Source organism: Carcharodon carcharias, chromosome 5, assembly GCF_017639515.1.
Source record: "Carcharodon carcharias isolate sCarCar2 chromosome 5, sCarCar2.pri, whole genome shotgun sequence".
Classification (NCBI taxonomy): domain Eukaryota; kingdom Metazoa; phylum Chordata; class Chondrichthyes; order Lamniformes; family Lamnidae; genus Carcharodon; species Carcharodon carcharias.
Window position 1 is genome coordinate 39,701,250 of NC_054471.1, and position 21,311 is coordinate 39,722,560.

The following is a 21,311-nucleotide window of genomic DNA, read 5'->3' on the forward strand; positions in this document are numbered from 1 at the left end:
AGAGTTAAGAGAACATAAGAAATAGGAACAGCACCAGGCCATATGGCTCCTCGATCCTGCTCTGTCATTCAGTGAGATAATGGCTGAACTTTTGCATCAGCTCCACTTTCCCATTCTATCCAAGAATATGCCAAGTTCAACACCTCTGGGCTAAGCCTGAGTTGGCACTTGGGAAAGGAGATGGAGTTCAGGACTGAGGTGTTTGTGGGAGCCGAACATGACAACTTCAGTTTTGCTGAATTAAATCCTTGAATCATGCAGGTCTTGATGAAGAGGAAGATAGAACCCTGCAACATACTACGAGAGACTGCATAGACATGAGAGGAGGAACTATTTTGAAGAAATGTAATGTCAAACCTGCAACAGATAGCAATGGAATGGAGAGTGTCATGGTGTGGAGAGTGCAGAAGAGATGTTTGAGGAGAATGTTGGAGGGAATGAGTATGTAAGAGGATGCCCAGCGATGATCATTACAACCAAGTGATCAAACCTGTTCACTATACAGTCTGCATGGCTTAGCGCACTAATATTTCCCAGTTTCCTATCAGGTTGAGGATGGTGGGACTGCTTGACCTACACTTAATTTAAGGAATAACTTCACATTTTGCACAGTTGGCTTGTAAGCTGGTCTTACAGTAGTTCACATGGAGCAATTAATCAAAGGGAATTGTACCAATCCCTGATCAGCGGAGGAAAGGAAGTGAAATTAGTCAAGTTTCTTAAAAAAAGACCGTTTGGCACATTGAACTGAATGGGTTCATGGTTCTTCCAAGAAAATGGAAATTTTTACATGACAATCTTAACTAGTTTTCTTTCTGTCCTCAAGAAGCCAAAGACTCAAAATGTCCAATAAGAATTTCAGCACCAAAAGTAAATTAGGTTTTTACTTCATTTCTTTCATATTCATTCATGTGACTAATGTGTAACCGGCAAAATTCTGTCCGTTTGACACTTTTCAAAGTTGATGATAAGCAGGGACAGACGTGGGCAAAAACTGATTGTATCTGTGTTTGTAAATTATTCAGATTTTATATAAAGACTCTTGCACAGGGAGCAAATACAACCAGATGAAATGCTAGCACCATACATGGGCGGATGCTCTTCAGTAAATGCTAATCTGACCTCATTTTTTTTCTCTCCCGTTCCCACAATCAGTGGGCAGTCACAGCAATCAGCAACACGCACTGATTACAATCAACCATCCTTGCCACACATTTCATTGACTTTAAACTGGTTTCTGCAAGAAGGTAAATGTTGGACAAATTGTTCTAAATTGTTGCAAAGACAGTCCTCCCCACCCCACCTGCTTCTGTGAACGAATCGGGTAGAATTCACTGATAGCAAATTTATGGTCCAACTTTAGCCAAAGAACTGCCCCAATGGTCTGAAGAGTAAATACACCATGTGGTGCTGTGCATGTAAGGACCCCAGGTCCTGGTCTATGCTGAGCTGCTCTCAGCCAGAATTATGTAGCGCCAATTTTACACTGGTCTATAACATCCACTGTTCTATGGGGTGCTGTGGAGGGAAGGGGTGTGACAGAGTCTCGGGGAATGGCTCCTCTTAAAGTTCTTCAGCAATGTTCAAAATACTACCTCACTTCAAGTGGAACATACATCATTTAAAATTAGGTGCACAAAAGAAATCTCCTCTCTTTCTTAGGCAGTCCCTCAGGATTGAGGATGACTTGCTTCCACTCTGGTTTGATGGGTTCTGAAATGGCTTATAAGTCCAATGTGCAAACTGCAGTCTCTGCCCCATGTGGGGCAGGTGGTCAGGCAGATGGGTTGTTTGGAAGTTTGTGTGCTGCCTCCAATGCCTCCTGTTCCCGGTCTCTCTCGATGTGTTCAATGCCTTCCTGAATGAGCCTTCTCCATTTTGGTCAGTCACAAGCCAGGGACCCAGAGGGTGCTTGGAGTCTGGAACAAACTACCTGAAAGGGTGGTGGGGGCAGGTTCAATCGAGGTATTCAAAAGGGAATTGGATTGCTACCCGAAGACAGAGAACGCGCAAGGTTACTGGTTAAGGCAGGGGAGTGGGACTAGGTGGAATGCTCTTTCAGAGAGCCAGTGCAGACTCAATGGGCCAAATGGCATCCCTCTGCACTGTAAAGATATTGTGATACTGTGATACTGTAACTACCATGAGTCAGTGGGGTGTTTGACTTTTTCAGGGCTACTTTGAGGACATCCCTGAAGCATTTTCACTGTCCTGCTGGGAGTCTCCTACTGCAACCAAGTTCTGCTTTGGGAGTATGGTGTCAGGCATATGAATGACATGTGCCATGCAGTGAAGCTAGTATTGAGTGAATAGCACCTCAATGTTGGGCATCTTGGCTTGGGAAGAGGGCGCTGCTGTTGGGCTGCCTTTCTTGCCACTGGATTTGTAGGATCCTGCACCATCTTCTCCAGTTCTTTGAGGTGCCTATTGTAGGTTGTCCAAGTTTCCAAAGCATTTAGGAATGCAGGAATCACTGCTGCTTGGTAAACCATGACCTTAGATTTGGGTTTGAGGTTCACATCCTCAAGTACTCTTTTCTTCAGTCAGTCAAAAGCCGAGTTGACACATTGGAGGCGATGATGAATTTTGTTGTCTATGTGTATCTTTATTGAGAGGAGGTGGAGGTGATTCTCAGGCCTTTATCTTCAGGAACATAATCCAGACATGCTGCCAACTTTCAATAGGAGACCAGCTTGTCTAGTAAGTGACACCTTACTAAGTGAAAGGAAAATCTAGTTAGCTGTGATGAGACATGTAAAGATTCATTCCCTAGCTACTGTCTCCATCCCTCTTCATAGCCTGAAATTTCATAGTCTGAAATTAGGTCAACCTGTTTGCAAAATTGTTGTGACATCTGATCCTGAGATATGCTGCTGACCTCATAATTTTTGGGGAGATGGTGGCTAGTGGTATTATCACTGGACTAGTAATCTGGAGATTCAGGCTAATGCTCTGGGGACATGGGTACAAATTCCACCATGGCAGCTGGTTGAATTTGAATTCAATGAATAAAGTGAAATCTGGAATATAAAGCTAGACATCAGTAATGGTGACCAAGAAACAACCACCGATTGTTGTAAAAACCCATCTGGTTCACTAATGTCCTTTAGGGAAGAAAATCTGCCAACCTTTCTTGGTCTGACCTACACGTGACTCCAGATCCACAGCAATGTAGTTGATCCTTAACTGCCCTCTGAAATGGCCTAGCAAGTTACTCAGTTCCAGGACAATTAGAGATGGGCAACAAATGCTGGCATTGCCAATGGTGCCCACATCCCACGAAAGAAAAAAACTAAGATTCCCAAGATATGGAAAATAGTCTCGCCATTGATCTGAATCGATGGGTGTTGTGCTGTGGGAGAGGAACTTAGTTTCTCAAGTGCTTAGTGAAAGGCCCGTTTTCTCATATGCTTTGAAGGAGGAGTTAATTTGACAGAGAAGTATTCAATGAACGGCATGACACTAGGGAGTTCTGAGGAACAAAGGGACCTTGGCGTGTGTGTCCATAGATCTCTGAAGGCGGAGGGGCAAGTTAGTGGGGTGGTGAAAAAGGCATATGGGACACTTGCCTTTATCAATCGAGGTATAGATAACAAAAGTAGGGAGGTCATGTTGGAGTTGTATAGAACCTTGGTGAGGCAACAGCTGGAGTAGTGTGTGCAGTTTTGGTCGCTACATTATAGGTAGGATATGATTACACTGGAGGGGGTGCAGAGGAGATTCACCAGGATGTTGCCTGGGATGAAACATTTAAGTTATGAAGAGAGGTTGGATAGACTTGGGTTGTTTTCGTTGGAGCAGAGAAGACTGAGGGGGTGACCTGATCGAGGTGTACAAGATTATGAGGGACATGGACAGGGTCGATAGGGAGCAGCTGTTCCCCTTAGTTGAAGGGTCAGTCACAAGAGGACATAAATTCAAGGTGAGGAGCAGGAGTTTTAGGGGGATGTGAGGAAAAACTTTTTTTACTCTGAGGGTGGTGACGGTTTGGAGTGCGCTGCCTGGGAGGGTGGTGGAGGCGGGTGCCTCACATCCTTTAAAAAGTACCTGGATGAGCGCTTGGCACGTCATAACATTCAAGGCTATGGGCCAAGTGCTGGTAAATGGGATTAGATAGGTAGGTCAGGTGTTTCTCATGTGTCGGTGCAAACTCGATGGGCCGAAGGGCCTCTTCTGCACTGTGTGATTCTATGATTCTGACTCAACAATGACTTGGAGCTCAGTTTCCGATTGAGCGCACACACAAGGGACATCTGCATACTGGAGATCAATGGCTGAAGTTGGAGCCATTCTTAGCTTTGGATTGAAGGTGATGTAGGTTGAACAGTTTCCCGTCTGTTCTGTAAATTAACGTTACAAAGAACAAACAGAGCAGGTGTAGGCTAAACAGGAAATACCAGAATATACTGTTTACCTGAAAGATAAATTGGGATGTTGAAATGTTTTATTAGTTCTGCAGGTAACTAAACAGTGCTACTGGTGTCTCAAAGTCAGTGATAAGACCTTGGAATAACATTTAGTAAAGTGGGGCAGGGTGGTTAGTGGGGGGAAAGCCAGTCTGATTTCTGGGTAAATATAGGTGACAGAAGACTAATTTCCAGATGTGACCCATCCCCTCCCCTCCAAAACTGCTTTATCAGCCAATTTAGCAGTCAGCAACTTCTGAGATGTTAAGTCCTTTGGTTACGATAATTAGAGGCCTAACATCGGTTTTAAGACCCCCAAAGCTAAATTTGGCAAACACTGGGCAGAGATTCTTGTCAGTTTTTCCAGATCTGCACAGTCTATCCAGCAGATCCTTTAAAGGACCACTGCAAAACAGGTACGTTTTCACTTTTCTTTTACTTACCTTACTTTGGAGCTAGGTAGAGGAGTGGGAATACTCTCTTCCTGAAGCCGTAGAAGTAACTCCAACTTCCTGGCAGCCCACGCAACCTCGCTCTCCCATTCATCTCTGATCTCCCACCATCCACCTCATCAACTGCCTCAGTATTGAAATATTTTCCAGAGCTCTATCACCCACAGCTCCCCATTATTATACAACTTCCAGGCCTTTATCTTCAGGAACATAATCCAGGCATGCTTTCAACTTTCAGCAGGAGGCCAATATCCTGGCCAGTAAGTCACAACTTACTCAGTGAAATGAAATCTAATCAGCTGTGATAAAACATGTTAAGATTAATTCCCTAGCTACTGTCTCCATCCCTCTCCTAAGTAACAGTCTGAGATTAAGTCAGCCTGTTCACAACATTGGTGTGGCATTTGATCCTGAGATAAGCTTCCGACCTCATCATCTAAGACTGTCTTTTTCCACCTCAAACATCACCTGACTTCACCCTGTCTCTGCTGCTGAAATCCTCATTCAAGCCTTCATTACCTCTAGACTTGACTATTCAAATGCTTTCTTGGCTGGGCTTCTCCCCTTTCTACTCTTCGTAAACTCGAGGTCATCGAAAACTCTGCTGCCCGTGTCTTAACGCACAGCAAGTCCCATTCTCTGTCATGCCTTTGCTTGTTGACCTTCATTGATTCCCGATCAAGCGACGCCGTGATTTTACAATTCTCAGCCTTATTTTTAAATCTCTCCATGACATTCCTTGTCCCTCCCTATTTCGGTTTTCCTTTTTTAAAAATTAATTTACAGGGTGTGGGCGTTGCTGGCTCTGTCAGCATTTATTGCCCATCCCTAATTGCCCTCGAGGTGGTAGTGGTGAGCCTCCTTCTTGAACCACTGCAGCCCCTACAACCTTCAACCTTCTGAGACATCTGCGTTCCTCTAATTCTGGCCTCCTGTGCATTCCCAATCTACTGTTGGTTGCTGTGCCTAAGTCTCAAGCTCTGGAATTCCCTCCCTCTGCCTCCCTACTCATTTCCGACTGTTCTTAAAATGTATCTCTTTGACCAAGCTTTTGGTTATCTGACCTAATATCTCCATATGTGGCTTGGTGTCATACCTTGTTGCATAATGCCCCTGTGAAGTGCCTTGGGACGTTTCATTATGTTAAAGGCACTATATAAATATGATGTTATTGCTGTATATCACTTCCTTTTACCAAGTTTCACTCCTCAAGGCTCCCCTGCCTTGAATTACAACCAATTTTAAGTGCAGTTTTCCTCTAATGAAACAGTACAACTAATAATATTTTTAGCGTCACAGTAAAAATGATTTTAGGGCTCCTCCTATAGCTTAGTGGGTTTATCCAATGTTTCAGAAACTCATCGCAATCTGGTTAAATTCTCTAAATTGTCAGGGGCAGTTGAATCTAAGGACAAAGCCCGGGATTTACAAAATAAATTAAACAAAATATGTAAGTCGAGAGAACAGTGGCAGATGAAATCTAAATGGGAATTACTGCAGGCTGGAAGAAAATACGGGTGCTGTAATTGCTCCATGTAGATATCAAAAGCTTATAGCTATGGTCAACACTGCAGAGGCCTCAAGGTATTAGTAGATGCTGCATTCAACACATTTCAACATTGAGGAAAGGCTGGAAAAATGTGGGCATTTTAGCCTCAAAAGGAGGTAACTAACAGTTGACCTTACAGTGGTGTATTAGGTAATTAATGGCAGAAAAAAATTAAATCAAGAACATTATTTCAAATTAAATTGTGACAAGGGCTACAAGTTCAAAGTACTGAAAGACAAATTCACAACTTTTGGCAGGAAGGTGATGGTGTAGTGGTATTGTCGCTGGACTAATCCAGAGACCCAGGGTAATGCTCTGGAGACTGGGGTTTGGATCATGTCTTGACAAATGGTGAAATTTGAATTCAATAAAAATCTGGAATTAAAAGTCTAATGATGACCATGAAACCATTGTTGATTGTTGTAAATATCCATCTGATTCATTAATGCCCTTTAGGGAAGGAAATCTAAGTCCTGTGACTCCAGGCCCACAGCAATGTGGTTGACTCTTAAATGCTCTCCGAAAAAGGGCGATTAGGGATGGGCAATAAATGCTGGCCCAGCCAGCGACGCCCATATCCCATGAATGAATTAAAAAAAGAGTTCTTTACAAATTGACTTCTGGGTAGGTGGTGGAGGCAAAAGGCCTGGAAGAAACAGGCAGATGTAAAGATGACCGGACTGTAGGGTCAATCTGGATAGAAGGTTTTAAGTGGCCTTCCTCACTCATGATGTTCTTATGAGGAGTGAAGTAAGGCCCCAGGTTTGGGGCGTGGTCAATACTGAGTTAGATGACCTCAGATGAGGTTGCTTGGATATCTCCGGTTGAGGGAATCAGCCTGTCTTCATGCTCTCGTTTATTATTCAGTTTGCAATGACCGTTCTGCCTCGTCAGTGTTGGATGATTGGCCCGCTTACTGTTGAGACTTGCACATGAGCAATGGTCAGTTAGCTGAAATGCATAAGGGCACCTATGGAATCTCACATTCGGAAGAGCAGGATGGGGAGAGAGAGGCAAAGAGATGTGAATAAAAATGTGAATGAAACCTTTGCACTGCTGAGTAAGGTAATGTAGTCGATTTTGTGGCTCAGCCAACAAAGTCTGGCATAAAGCAAGTGCAGCTTTAACTTCTCCTGTTTTAAAAGCTGATAAGCCAGGTTTGCTCAGTAATTAGGCATCTTCTCAGTCAGTTTAGCAAACTAGTCCTGATAAGTTTGTTAAAAGAGCGCTGTTGATAGATAGGGTTCAGTTGAGATAATTGAATTCTATTTAAAACTGAAATAAATTCCAACTAACACTCAACACCCACTTTCCTGTCAGCCTTGCAAACAGGTTCCAGCACTTAACCAAGTGGCAGCAAATACATTTGAGATACTGCAGCCCACCTACTCAGTGATGATATTTGTGTCCCTCCTTGCTTGGTTATTAACAGCTGAAAAGATGATAAACGGGTCTCGATGATAAGAACAATGTGGCTCTGATGTTGAATGTACTAATTGTTTTTCTCTGGAGGGGGCGTATTCAATTTGTAATCTCACCTTCTTCAGCAAAGCCTTGTCTTCTGGGACTGGGCACTGTTCCACTGCTTTCCAGAACTGTTCTAAGGTCACTGCAAACAAGCAAAAGAGATGAAAGAGCTTCATATCTTGAGGACTTTTTTCTCTCTTCTCATGGAGATGCTTTGTGCCTGTGATCTACATTTCACTATTTTCAGAAAAAAGTGTGTGCGGTTTCCTTTTCATACAACTATAAATCCATCTCAAAATCCATCTGTTCAATCAAGCTTTAATTCCAAACACTTCCATCATGGCATTATTATTCTTTTTACCTATCTAATTTTTTTCCACCCTTCTATAAAATCCATCGGAACATTTTCTCCACAGGCTTGATGTTGAGAGGACAAAGGGAACCTTAGTTTAATGTTACGTCTGAAAGATGGCACCTCCAATAATGCAACACTCCCTCAGTTATACATTGAAGAGGTCATCTGCCATCTCAGATGGATATGAAAGATTCCTATGACACTACCCAAAAAGGAGTTCTGGCATCCTGACCAACATTTATCTCTCCAATAACATCACTAAAACAATTACCTGCTCTTTTCTCTCATTTCTCTTTGTGAGACCTTTTGCACAAATTGCTGTTGTATTTTTATGCTGTCGTGCTGTTCACAACTTGGCTGTTGTGTTTCTTTACATGATAACAATGACCACAATTTCAAAATACTTCATTGGCTGTGAAGCACTTTGACGTGTCCTGAGGTCATGAAAAAAAAGCTATATAACTGTGGGTTCTTTCTTTATTGTTTTGCATTATTTAGGATGTAAAGTTAAGAACACTGGTGAAATTTCTCTAGTCACTAATGCTAAAGGACATGGCATGTTCAATACAAAATCAGATTTTCCCTTTTGTGCCCCTGCTAAATTTTCCACCAAAATGTAGGGCAAGAAGAACTTTGCCATTATTTTTGAGGAATGATTTTGTCCAATGCAGAACAAAAAATTTATATTGCAATCAAAAACAAGTTGGTGAGCTTTTGTAAAATTACAACCAATACAGATTAGTAGGTTGTAACAGAATCGCACCCAGCCCTTTAAAGCATGCATCATCCGATCTAGCTGCGACTGACTAATTGCGTGGAGAAGTTTATTATCACTCAAGACTCTTAACTGCGTCAACAGAAACTCGGAATATAATATCTGACATTTTATTACACATAAACATTTGTATTTATATTACACTGAAAAGAAAAGCAGAACTACTGCTGCATGCAAATACTCATTATTTTTTAAGCTTATTTTTCTACTTGTGTGGGTGGCAGAAAGGAGAGAAAAGGTTATCTGCTACCTACAGAACATTGTGACAGACTGAAAACTGTCTGACCCACATCATTTAAATTTTAGTTAGCAATTTTATAGAAATTGTTCTTATCTTTTTGTTAAAAAAACTGGCTTTGAAGCTCACGAGTCACTGGATTGGTTTATACTTCCAATGAGAATAATTTCACACTGTCCCCAAACTGTGATAATGTTCTTATTGTGTGTATTGTCAACCCATGTGCAGTGCTTTACTTGGTGATCTGTGCAGCACATTACAAATTGCCATCAATGGTTGTGTGTTCCCTGTGTGCTGTTCTTTGTGTATAAAAGGAGATTTTTTTTTTAATCCATTCATGGGAATGTGGGTTTCACTGGCTGGGCCAGCATTTATTTTCCATCCCTAGTTGCCCTTGAGAAGGTGGTGGTGAGCTGCTCTCTTGAACCGCTGCAGTCCATGTGGTGTAGGTACATCCACAGTGCTGTTAGGAAGGGAGTTCCAGGATTTTGACCCAGCGACAGTGAAGGAATGCCGATATATTTCCAAGTCAGGATGGCGAGTGACTTCGAGGTGAACTTTCAGGTGGTGGTGTTCCCATCTATCTGCTGCCCTTGTCCTTCTAGATGGTAGTGATTGTGGGTTTGGAAGGTGCTGTCTAAGGAGCCTTGGTGAATTCCTGCAGAGCATCTTGTAGATGTTTCACTGTGCATCAGTGGTGAATGGAGTGATTGTTCGTGGATGTGATGCCAATCAAATGGGTTGCTTTGTCCTGGGCGGTGTCAAGCTTCTTGAGTGTTGTTGGAGCTGCACTCATCCAGGCAAGTGTGGAGTATTCCATCACACTCCTGACTTGTGCTTGTAGATGGTGGACAGACTTTGGGGAGTCAGGAGGTAAGTTACTTGTTGCAGGATTCCTAGCCTCTGACCTGCTCTTGTAGCCGCAGTATCTATATGGCTAGTCCAGTTCAGCTTCTGGTCAATGGTAAACCCCAGGATGTTGATAGTGGGGAATTCAGTGATGGTAATGCCATTGAATCTCAAGGGGCTATGGTTAGATTCTCTCTTGTTGGAAATGGTCATTGCCTGGCACTTGTGGCGCGAATGTTACTTGCCATTTGTCAGCCCAAGTCTGGAAATTGTCCAGGTCTTGCTGCATTTGGACATGGACTGCTTTAGTATCTGAGGAGTCACAAATGGTGCTGAACATTGTGCAATTATCAGTGAACATCCCCACTTCTGACCTTAAGATGGAAGGAAGGTCATTGATGAAGCAGCTGAAGATGGTTGGGCCATGGACAGTACCCTGGAGAACTCCTGCAGTGATGTCCTGGAGCTTAGAAGACTGACCTCCAACAACCACAACAATCTTTCTTCGTGCTAGGTACAACTCCAACCAGTGGAGAGTTTTCCCCCTGATTCCCATTGACTCCAGCTTTGCTAGGGCTCCTTCATGCCACACTCGGTCAAATGCGGCCTTGATATCTAGGGCAGTCGCTTTCGCCTCATCTCAGGAGTTCAGCTCTTTTGTCCATGTTTAAACTAAGGCTGTAATGAGGTAAGGAACTGAGTGGCCATGGCGGAACCCAAACTGGGCGTCGGTGAGCAGCTTATTACTAAGCAAGCGCCGCTAAATAGCACTGTTGATGACCCCTTCCATTACTTTGCTAATGATCGAGAGTAGACTGATGGGGCGGTACTAGGCTGGGTTGGATTTGTCCTGCTTTTTGCATACAGGACATACCTGGGCAATTTTCTACATTGCTGCGTAGATGCCTGAGTTGTAGCTGTACTGGAACAGCTTAGCTTGACCAGGGGTGTGGCAAGTTCTGGAGCATACGTCTTCAGTTCTATTGCTGGAATATTGTCAGGGCCATAGCCTTCAGTCATTTCTTGATATCACATGGAGTGAATTGAATTGACTGAAAACAGGCATCTGTGATGCTGGAGACCTCTGGAGGAGGCCGAGATGGATCATCCACTTGGCACTTCTGGCTGAAGGTTGCAGCAAATGCTTCAGCCTTATATTTTGCACTGATGTGCTGGGCTCCCCCATTATTGAGGATGGGGATATTTATGGAGCTTCTTCCTCCAGTGAGTTGTTTAATTGTCCACCACCATTCACGACTGGATGTGGCAGGACTGCAGAGCTTAGATCTGATCCGTTAGTTGTGGGATAACTTAAGTCTGTCTATCACTTGCTGCTTATACTGTTTGGCATGCAAGTAGTCCTGTGTTATAGCTTCACCATGCTGACACCTCTTTTTAGGTATGTCTGATGCTGCTCCTGGCAATGCTCTCCTGCACTCTTCATTGAACCAGGATTGATCCCCTGGTTTAATGGTAATGGTAGAGTGGGGGATATGTCGGGCCATGAGATTACAGATCGTGTTTGAGTACAATTCTGCTGCTGCTGATGGCAACAGCATCTCAAGCCCAGTCTTGAGTTGTTAGATTTGTTTGAAATCTATCCCATTTAGCAAGGTGGTAATGCCACACAACATGATGGAGGGTATCCTCAATGTGAAGGTGGGATTCTGTCTCCACAACAACTGTGCAGTGGTTACTCCTACCAATACTGTCATGGACAGATGCATCTGTGGCAGGCAGGTTGGTGAGGATGAGGTCAAGTATGTTTTTTCCTCTTGCTGGTTCCCTCACCACCTGCCACAGACCCAGTCTAGCAGCTATGTCCTTTAGGACTTGGCCAGCTCGGTCAGCAATGGTGCTACCGAGCCAGTCTTTGTGATGGATATTGAAGTCCCCCACCCAGAGTACATTCTGCGCTCTTGCCATCCTCAGTGCTTCCTCCAAGTAATGTTCAACATGGAGGAGGACTGATTCATCAGCTGAAGGAGGGCTGTACATGGTAATCAGCAGGAGGTTTTCTTGTCATGAGACTTCACGTGGTCAGGAGTCGATGTTGGGGACTCCCGGGGCAACTCCCTCCCGACTGCATACCACTATGCCATCATCTTTTTTAAAATTCATTCATGGGATGTGGGTGTTGCTGGCTAGGCCAGCATTTAATGCCCATCCTTAGTTGCCATTGAGAAGGTGGAAGTGAGTTACCTTCTTGAACCACTGCAGTCCATGTGGTATAGGTAATCCATAATGCTGTTAGGAAGGATGTTTCAGGATTTTGACCCACTGACAGCGAAGGAACGGCGATATATTGCCAAGTCAGGATGGTGAGTGACTTGGAGGTAAACTTCCAATTGGTGGTATTCCCATCTATCTGCTGCGCTTGTTGTTCTCGATGGTAGTGGTCACGGGTTTGGAAGGTGCTGTCGAAGGAACCTTGGTGAATTCCTGCAGTACATCTTGTAGATAGTACACACTGCTGCTACTGTGCATCAGTGGTGGAGGGAGTGAGTGTTTGTGGATGTGGTGCCAATCAAGCAGGCAGCTTTGTCCTGGGTGGTGTCAAGCTCTGCTGGGCCTGTCCTGCACGTGGCACAGGACATACCCAGGGATGGAGATGGTGGTGTCAGGAACATTATCTGTCAGATATGATTCTGTGAGGATGACTTTGTCAGGCTGTTCCTTGACTAGTCTGCGAGACAGCTCTCCTAGTTTTGGTACTAGCCTCCAGATGCTAGTCAGGAGGGCTTTGCAGGGTTGACAGGGTATGATGTCGTTGTCGTTTCCAGTGTCTAGGTTGACGCCAGGCAGTCCATCCAGTCTTGTTCCTTTTTTGAGGCTTTGTGGTGGTTTGACACAACTGGGTGATTGCTAGGCCATTTCAGAGGGCATTTAAGAGTCAACCACATTGCTGCAGGTCTGGAGTTACTTGTAGGCCAGACCAGGTAAGGACAGCAGATTTCCTTCCCTAAAGGGCATTAGTGAACCAGATGGGTTTTTAGAACAATTGACAATGGTTTCATGGTCATCATTAAACTTTTAATTCCAGATTTTTATTGAATTCATAGTGTTACTCGGCTGGGTTGTTGTGTGTTAAAAATAGCAGTGATGCTAACAGCTCTCACTGTTATTTACTTGAAAATCATACATCAACGTCAAGTCCTCACATGTGCAGTTAAATGTGGAAATCATGAGGTTGCTGTCCAAGATCTCCAACTAGTCCAGATGCTGCACAATATGGGTATCTTGCTGTGGCAAGATTCAAACCCAGGTCCCCAGAGCATTACCCTGGGTCTCTGGATTACTGGTCCAGCAACAATACCAGTACACCATCACCTCTTCTCGAGTAATCGCTCTGAGATTAAAAATAAAAATCATTTTTTTGCTGAGGGTCTTCTACCATGATCTAAACTAAACATTAGATAAACGTTATTGTTTCACAGAACATCCTATAGTTATTTGCCATGTCAAGCTTCTAATTAAATTTACATTAATGGCATCAGTGTCAACATAGAGAAAGACTTGTATTCACATTACATCCGACAATAAGGTACTGATCAAATTGATACATAATGATTACATTTTCAGTTGCATTTTTCTCCCGTCATTTTACTGCAGGATGGGGTCTTGAAGTTACCCGGTACGATACGAGTGTGAGAATATTAAATGCATTTGTCTGACATTCCTCTCTCTGCTATTTGAATAGAGGTGTCAACCTGTTCAATTTAAGCGTGTTACTCGGCCGGGTTGTTGTGTGTTAAAAATAGCAGTGATGCTAACAGCTCTCACTGTTATTTATTTACTTGAAAATCAGATATCAACGTCAAGTCCTCACATGTGCAGTTAAACGTGGAAATCATGAGGTTGCTGTCCAAGATCTCCGACTAGTCCAGATGCTGCACAATATGGGTATCGTTTTTTCATTCTTTCATGAGATGTGGGTGATGCTAGCAAGGCTAGCATTTTGTTGCTTATCTGTAATTGCCCTTGGGAAGGCGGTGGTGAGCCACATTCTTGTATGGCTGCAGTCCATCTGGTGCAGCTACTCCCACAGTGCTGTTAGGGAGGGAGTTTTGACCCAACAACAGCGAAGGAACATCAATATAATTCCAAGTCAGGATGGTGAGTGAGGGGAACTTGCAGGTGGTCGTGTTCCCATGCATGTGCTGCCCTTGTCCTTTATGGTGGTAGAGGTTGCGAGTTTGGAAGCTGCTGTCAAAGAAGCATTGGTGAGTTGCTGCAGTGCATCTTGTTGGTGGTGGAAGGAGTGAATGTTTAAGTTGGTGGATCGGGTACTGAAGACATGGGTCGCTTTGTCCTGGATGATATTTACTTCTTGAATGTTGTTGGAGCTGCACTCATCCAGGCAAGAGGAAAGTAATCCATCTTCTAGATGGTAAACAGGCTTTGGGGAGTCAGGAGGTGAGTTACTCACCTCAGAATTCCTAGGCTCTGACCTGCTCTTGTAGCCACAGTATTTATATGGCTAGTCCAGTTCAGCTTCTGGTCAATGGTAACCCCAGGATGTTGATAGTGGGGGGATTCAGTGATGGTAATGCCATTGAATGTCAAGAGGAGATGGCTAAAGTTTTTCTTGGAGACGTCATTGCCTGGCACATGTGTGGCGTGACTGCTATTTTTCACTTATCAGCCTAAGCCTGAATGTTGTCCGGGTCTTCCTGAATTTGGGCATGCACTGCTTCAGTATCTGAGGAGCTGCAAATGGTGCTGAACATTGTGCATTAATCGGTGATCATCCCCATTTCTGACCTTATGATGGGGGGAAGGTCATTGATGAAGCAGCTAAAGAGGGTTGGGCCTAGAATTCCTGAGGACTGAGGAACTCCTGCAGTGATGTCTTGGGCCTGAAGTTGCTACACTTATTCTACAGTTAAAAATTAAACATGCTACAAAAGTTAGGAATTGTTCATCTGGTCTAAATATCTTTTTAATAGTGTGGTAAGGAATTTCTGACTCAAGATTTTAGGATCAAAGAGGTTAATTGAGATGGGGAGATATGCAAATCATAGCATTCCCAAAATTCAACAGACTTTATGATTTTTTAATTGTGCTTTTCTCTGTTCCTGGCGTCAAATGTAATTAAAGTGCATGTTTATTGGCTGGAAATCTGCTAACAGCTCCAAAAGCTTATCCAGTGATTGATTGAGCCACACTGACCAACTCTGGTTTCAACTGAATATAAATTGACATAGATCAATCGTCCATCTGGCCTATACTCTTCCAAACTACTCCTAAGTCCCCTGAGTCAAGAGGCTGTTGAATTCTAGCCCCACTTCAGAGTCTTATGTACAAGATCTAGGTCTACACTTCTGTGCAGTGCTGAGGGAGTGCTGCACTGTCAGAAGTGCTGTCAGGTGGACATAAAAGATTCCACAACATTATCTGAAGGACAGCAGTTTTGTTCAATTTTTGGCTGTCAATCAACATCACTAAAAGCAAGTGATCAAATCATTTAACTCACTGCGAGGCAAAAATTGGCTGCTGTTTATCCCACACTGCATCATTAGCTATGAAGTGCTTTTCAACATCTTGAGATGATGAAAGGCGATTAATAAGTTCCAACTTCTTTCTTTATCCACCAAGTTTCTTCATGTGGTTCTGTAACTAACATCTCTGTATCCTCTCTACTGACAGGAATTCATCCAGTCCTCTTGTGAACCTCATTCCGTCACCCTGTTGTAATTTGCTCTACAGTCCTATTACCCTGTTATTAAAAAAAAAGTTCCCTCCCATTTTATAGCCAGTAAGGCAAAGTAACTTCCAATTCTTGTTGAAACTCTTTCCATTCAGCTCAATTTCAGTGTAGTCATATGCTAAACTTCTCTACTTGGTAACGAACAGGCAGATATGAGATGAGGCCTCAGTAACAGTGCTGGAATTAGCTCCAGTGCTTGTGGGTTAGGATTTCTATTCAGAATTGCTATCCAACAACTCCTGCCTATGAAGGGGTGGGTGGTGGTGTGTCTGCATATATATTCCAGCGTATGTGTTTGTTGTGTATGTCCAAATATTGGAGGAAAAGCAGAATTGAACTTCACTATGGGGAAAATTTTCTCCCCATCCGAGGGGGGGGGGGGGGGGCGTGGGGGGCAGGTTGTGTGGGAGCAGGCGCGGGCCCGCGATTGGCTGGGTGCCGCCATTTTACGCGGGCAGGCCAATTAAGGCCCGCCCAGCGCGAAGCAGGCCCAGATGCGCTGAGCGCTACCTGTGCAGGCGGGAGGGGTTGCCTGAGTCGGGGCCTGTGTGCGTGCGAAAAGAGCGCAGAAATCTCCCTGAGGCACAGAGCCGCCTCAGGGAGGTTTGTTTTAAGTTTTAAAAATTTTAATAAAGGAAAAAAAAAATTTTTAGGACATGTTCCCTCATGTGAAACTGTCACATGAGCTGGGACATGCCTATGAATTTTATTTTAAAACTTTTCAAACCTTTCAAAACCTTCAAGAGAAATGCAAAGGCCGCCTGGGCTCTTGGCCTGCCCGCCAACCTTAAGATTGTACAGGCAGCTCAGTTTATTGTTTTAACTGATAGTTAACTGGCCTTAATAGGCCCTCGATGGTCCGGCAGGCGTGCAGCCAACTCAGGTGCGCGCCCGCCGAACTGAAAATCTGAATGACATGCGGTGACGTCGGGATGCAGGCCCTAACCCCGCTCGCTGGCGCCTGAAGGTTCTGCCCCATGATGTTTCTATAGTTAAACAGACCATTAAGACCGACACACAAATAGTGGTGGATAAGGTGTGAGAGGTGGCTACGCCCATGGAACCGTATGTCAACAGAAGTCAGCATCTACAAAGGAGGAGTAGTGGTAGGGGAAACTGCCGGGAAAACAAAAGAATGAAAAACGCAAGGCCACTTGCTAAGGCAGGGATGGGGAACCTTTTTCTTATCACATGCCACTCACACATAGACAAAATCGGTCACAGGCCACACCCACATAAAACCCAACTTAATTTAGTATTTCTTAAGAGAATACACAAATGTTCAACTCACCCAGACTGTCTCTTTGTTACTCCTGGCTGTCTTAATGTGATGGCTGAATTTGAATATTATATTGTTAAATGTTATTATAGTAATTTAGCTGACGCTTTTATCCAAAGCAAATTCATAACAATGACGATAAATGCTATTTTGAAGGCCCTTCTGTCATAGGTCTCTAATTTTAGAAATCTTGCCTACAGGCTGGATGAAATTGAGCAACGGGCTGGATCCAGACCACGGGGACCCCACCCCTGGGCTAAGGAGTACAGTCAAGAGGGTTGAAGGAGAAGTCGCTGCAGCTGCTGGCCCTCTCCTGTTTGGACAAGGGCGAGGAGCTGCCACTACAGCAGGGACCCTCGTTGGTTGCCAGGTCCAAGCAAGAATCGAGGGCAACCAAAGAGACAGACTGCAACAACTGGGAGAAAGATATACGCTGTTTAACTAACCTTTCCTCACCTATAAAAACATCTCTCCATAAATGTGTGCACAAATACAGCTAACCTGCATCTCTTTTCTCCCCCCCGTCGGTCTCTCTCTCTCTCTCTCACACACACACACAGACACAGACACACACACACACAGAAAGAACTGGCTTGTTACAAGGACTTGTTTTTAGTTCACTTAAATCGCGGATAGGCAAACATTTGGGGCAACAATAGGCAATCGTGTGTCTAAGGACTTTCGCATGGGTAAACAAAATTGCTAAAGAACAAATCGCGAACTGCGGGACTTTACTGTAACTTTGTTGCTTGTGGAAACTAAACACAGGAACATCTGAACAAGTCTGGTCATACTGACCTCTGCACACAGAAAATGCTTTAAGCTAATGTATCAGAACATAAGATGCTAAGGCAGCCAAGGACTCAAGTTAGAGATTAATTCATCAGCACAAAAACAGATGCATTACCAACAGCAATGTGGCCATGGTGAAATCTTTTTCCTCAGGCTTTTATCCCCCCTTGGCTTTTCATTTTTGAAGATTGTAACATTTTTTTGAGATATAGTTCCTCGCGTGCTGGTTTGCCCTCAAGTACCTTATCGAGGTGGCCATTATTCGTGGGTCAGCCGAGATGGTGAATGTTGGCAGGACTATTTTATGATATTGTAGCTGAGGCGAATCTCACACTCACATGCAGTTTCATCAGGGGGCTCCTAGATACTGGGAACCCTGACAGATTTTTCCTTCCTTAACCTACAGTGCTGAGAGAACAGTGCCTATACAACCACCCTGGCTGAGCTTTGCTAATTTAGCACAAGTCAGGAATCAAACCTACACCTCCCTTCCTTGAATGGCTTTCAGGTCATTCAGAGAGAGCCTTTTTTTAAACCACACAATATAACACCAGGAGAAACAGATAGAGTTTGATGAAATTTTTGCAGTAATTCTATCATTAGACACGTAGGAAAATTACAGAGGGAAATGCTCAGGCCAAAATACCTTCATTCATGCTTAGGGCTTGAAATTACTCTGTGATAAAAGCGTAGAAACAATTAACACATTCATGTGAAATTCCTTTCTCTGTCATGTTAATGAAGGCATTCACCCACTGTTAAAATCAGAAAGTAATTTCAAGAAAATGTCTTGTTTATGGGCTAAGGTGCACATTCAAGGCTTAGAATTTAAACAAAGATCTTTGCATTGTGACTGAAGAGAGGCTAAATGCACCAGAATTACTTTTACCTATGCAGTTTAGGAAATGAATGAATGAATGAAGCAGATAAACTGACCAGTGATAAATGAAGTGACCATATCTAGTCCAGATCCAAGAGTAAATAGTCTTGACTCTCTCTCCCACTCAAGTTGGGGCTGCAGATACCTGATATGCGAACATGTTAGAGCATGGATGGGCCATTCATATGTAGAGGGAATCACAGCAGATCCTAGTCAGATATAAGGATCCTGGATAATATTTGTTAAGATAAGATATTGGTAAGATTTTTTTTAAATTTCAGACACCACAAAGTAGCATTCAACTGTATAATGGAGGCTGATGCCATTGTCTGCTGCTTTTTGTAGTCAATAGTTCCTGTTTGCTTGGGCAGAACAGGAGGCTTTTGGATCTATGGTTCCCAAAGCTTTCTACCATTGGGGATTTCCTCACCTCAGGTCTGGATCTGATTGCAGGCTGATAGAGATTGATTACCATGATCAGCCAACAACTCGAGTGCTGTTGTAGCATGCGATGACCAGGATGGTGAAAGTCAATCTAGATGGACCATAGTCTTTCCTTGTCTAGCGATTCCTATGATAAGCCATCCAACACGTCAGCATTACAAAGCATTATGTGAATTTGAATTGTACCACTGCATCCCATCCTACCCTTCTACATAAACCAGTCAAAGGAAAGCAGACACAGTCGCTTTTTTTGATTTTGATTTTATCTGTGTGACCAGATGCCGGAAACCTCAAAGAAAAGTGCCTCATGGACGTATAAAGGTATACAAAATACATGACTGGACAGAGATACTCTCTTTTCCCATGCAAGTCGATGAAAAGATGGAAAGAAATATGCAGGCCACAAAACACCAAGTTTATGAACAGAAGTAGTGAATTTTCAAACTGTTAAATGTTGATAAATTACCAAACAGGTTGAGTCTCTTTGATTACAGATTTTCTGGCGTATTCTATACTTTACATGTACCTTTTCAGGCATTACAAGTGCAAATGTGGTCATTAGTGAACAGTAAATTCAAAAATATTTCTTTCACTTAAAGGAAAATCCAAACTGTCCAATTCTCTTTGCCCTTCCCCTCCTCTCCTGAAGTCATGCCTCCATCGCCTTCTGGGACAGGATTTTCAGCTCGGCATGCGGATGCACGCCCAACAAACACAAGCGTGAAACAGCGCGCGATATCTCGGTCGGCGGGCACGTGCAGGAGTTGGCAGCGCGCCCACCGACAATTAAGAGGACTGTTAAGCCCCATCAGTCAATTAATTAAAGTGAGATTTTCCCTGCCCATCCAACCTTACGGGCAGCCTTTGCATTTTTTGTGAAACCTCAACCACGGGCAGGATTAAAGAAAAAAACAATAAAAATTTTACAAACTCATTATTGACATGTCCCTGCTCATGTGACAGTATCACATTAAGGGTCATGTCTTCCTTATTTTGAGATCTTTATTTTTATTGTTAAAAATCTTCAGCTCCCTGAGGCAGCTCTGTGCCTTCAGGGAGCTTTCACGGAATGCACCCTCGCGCATGCGCACACGTCAGCGCTCGCGCTCCTCCCGCCCCCCCACCCCGGCAGCGCTGAGGTTATCAGTGCGCGTTAATTGGCCAGCTAGCCTGAACTTGCAGTCGGGACCCAATCATGGGCAGCAGTCAGTTTGGCGGCTGCTCCTGGGCCCGCTCGTCACGCCTGCCCGATAAAGTAAAAGTTCTGCCCTGGGTACTTGGGCAATGTAGGAGTGTCACAAATAGCCTCAGTATCCTGGGTTCAGAAGGCCAAAAATCAATTACAGTTCTCATAACTGTTGCACCCAGTGACTCCTGCTAGAACAGCGAGTCTGGGTATTGTGACACGATTGTACTGGGTTCCTCTAAAGGTTTGGACTCAGGTGTGGAGACTGGATTGGGTTTTGCTATAGGGGTTGGATTGGATTTGACTATGGGGATTTGTTTGGTTTTGACTGTGGGGACTGAATTGTGTTTGACTGTGGGGACTGGATTATGTTTGACTGTGGGGACTAGATTGGGTTTGACTGGGGACTGGATTGGGTTTGACTGTGGATATTGGATTGGGTTTGACTGTGGGGATTAGATTGGGTTTGACTATGGGTATTGGATTGTGTTTGACTATGGGGACTGGATTGTGTTTGACTATGGGGACTGGATTGTGTTTGACTGTGAGAACTGGATTGTGTTTGACTGGGGATTGCATTGAGTTTGACTGTGGATATTGGATTGGGTTTGACTGTGGGGGTTGGATTGTATTTGACTGGGGACTAGATTGTGTTTGACTGTGGAGATATTGGATTGGGTTTGACTGTTGGGACTGGATTGGGTTTTACTGTGGGGACTGGATTGACTTTGACTGTGGGGACTGAATTGTGTGTGACTTTGGGGACTGAATTGCGTTTGACTGTGGGGACTGGATTGTGTATTACTGTGGGGACTGGATTGTGTTTGACTGTGGGGACTGGATTGTGTTTTACTGTGGGGACTGGATTGTGTTTGACTGTAGGGACAGGATTGAGTTTAACTATGGGTATTGGATTGTGTTTGACTGTG

At 43.8% G+C, this 21,311-nt stretch overlaps 1 protein-coding gene and 1 long non-coding RNA gene across 13 annotated transcripts in view; one reads left to right on the forward strand and one right to left on the reverse strand.

The window, feature by feature from the left end:
* The window catches only part of LOC121277946, a 620,247-nt gene that overhangs the window by 595,234 nt on the left and 3,702 nt on the right, over positions 1 to 21,311 (forward strand). For 2 of the 9 annotated variants that reach the window (XR_005943014.1, XR_005943022.1), the window contains one exon: positions 13,900 to 13,994. The exons of 4 other annotated variants lie outside the window; for them this stretch is intronic. This is a non-coding gene — a long non-coding RNA (uncharacterized LOC121277946). Of the gene's footprint in view, positions 1 to 13,899; positions 13,995 to 17,280; positions 19,950 to 21,311 lie in introns of those variants that run through there. 3 more of the 9 variants (XR_005943012.1, XR_005943019.1, XR_005943013.1) reach the window with 3 other exon arrangements.
* acoxl (acyl-CoA oxidase-like) overlaps positions 1 to 21,311 on the reverse strand; it is a 406,862-nt gene that overhangs the window by 33,439 nt on the left and 352,112 nt on the right. For all 4 annotated transcript variants that reach the window (XM_041187832.1, XM_041187834.1, XM_041187831.1 and 1 more), the window contains one exon: positions 7,946 to 8,016. In XM_041187832.1, the coding sequence (XP_041043766.1) occupies positions 7,946 to 8,016 (71 nt within the window). The remainder of the gene's footprint in view (positions 1 to 7,945; positions 8,017 to 21,311) is intronic.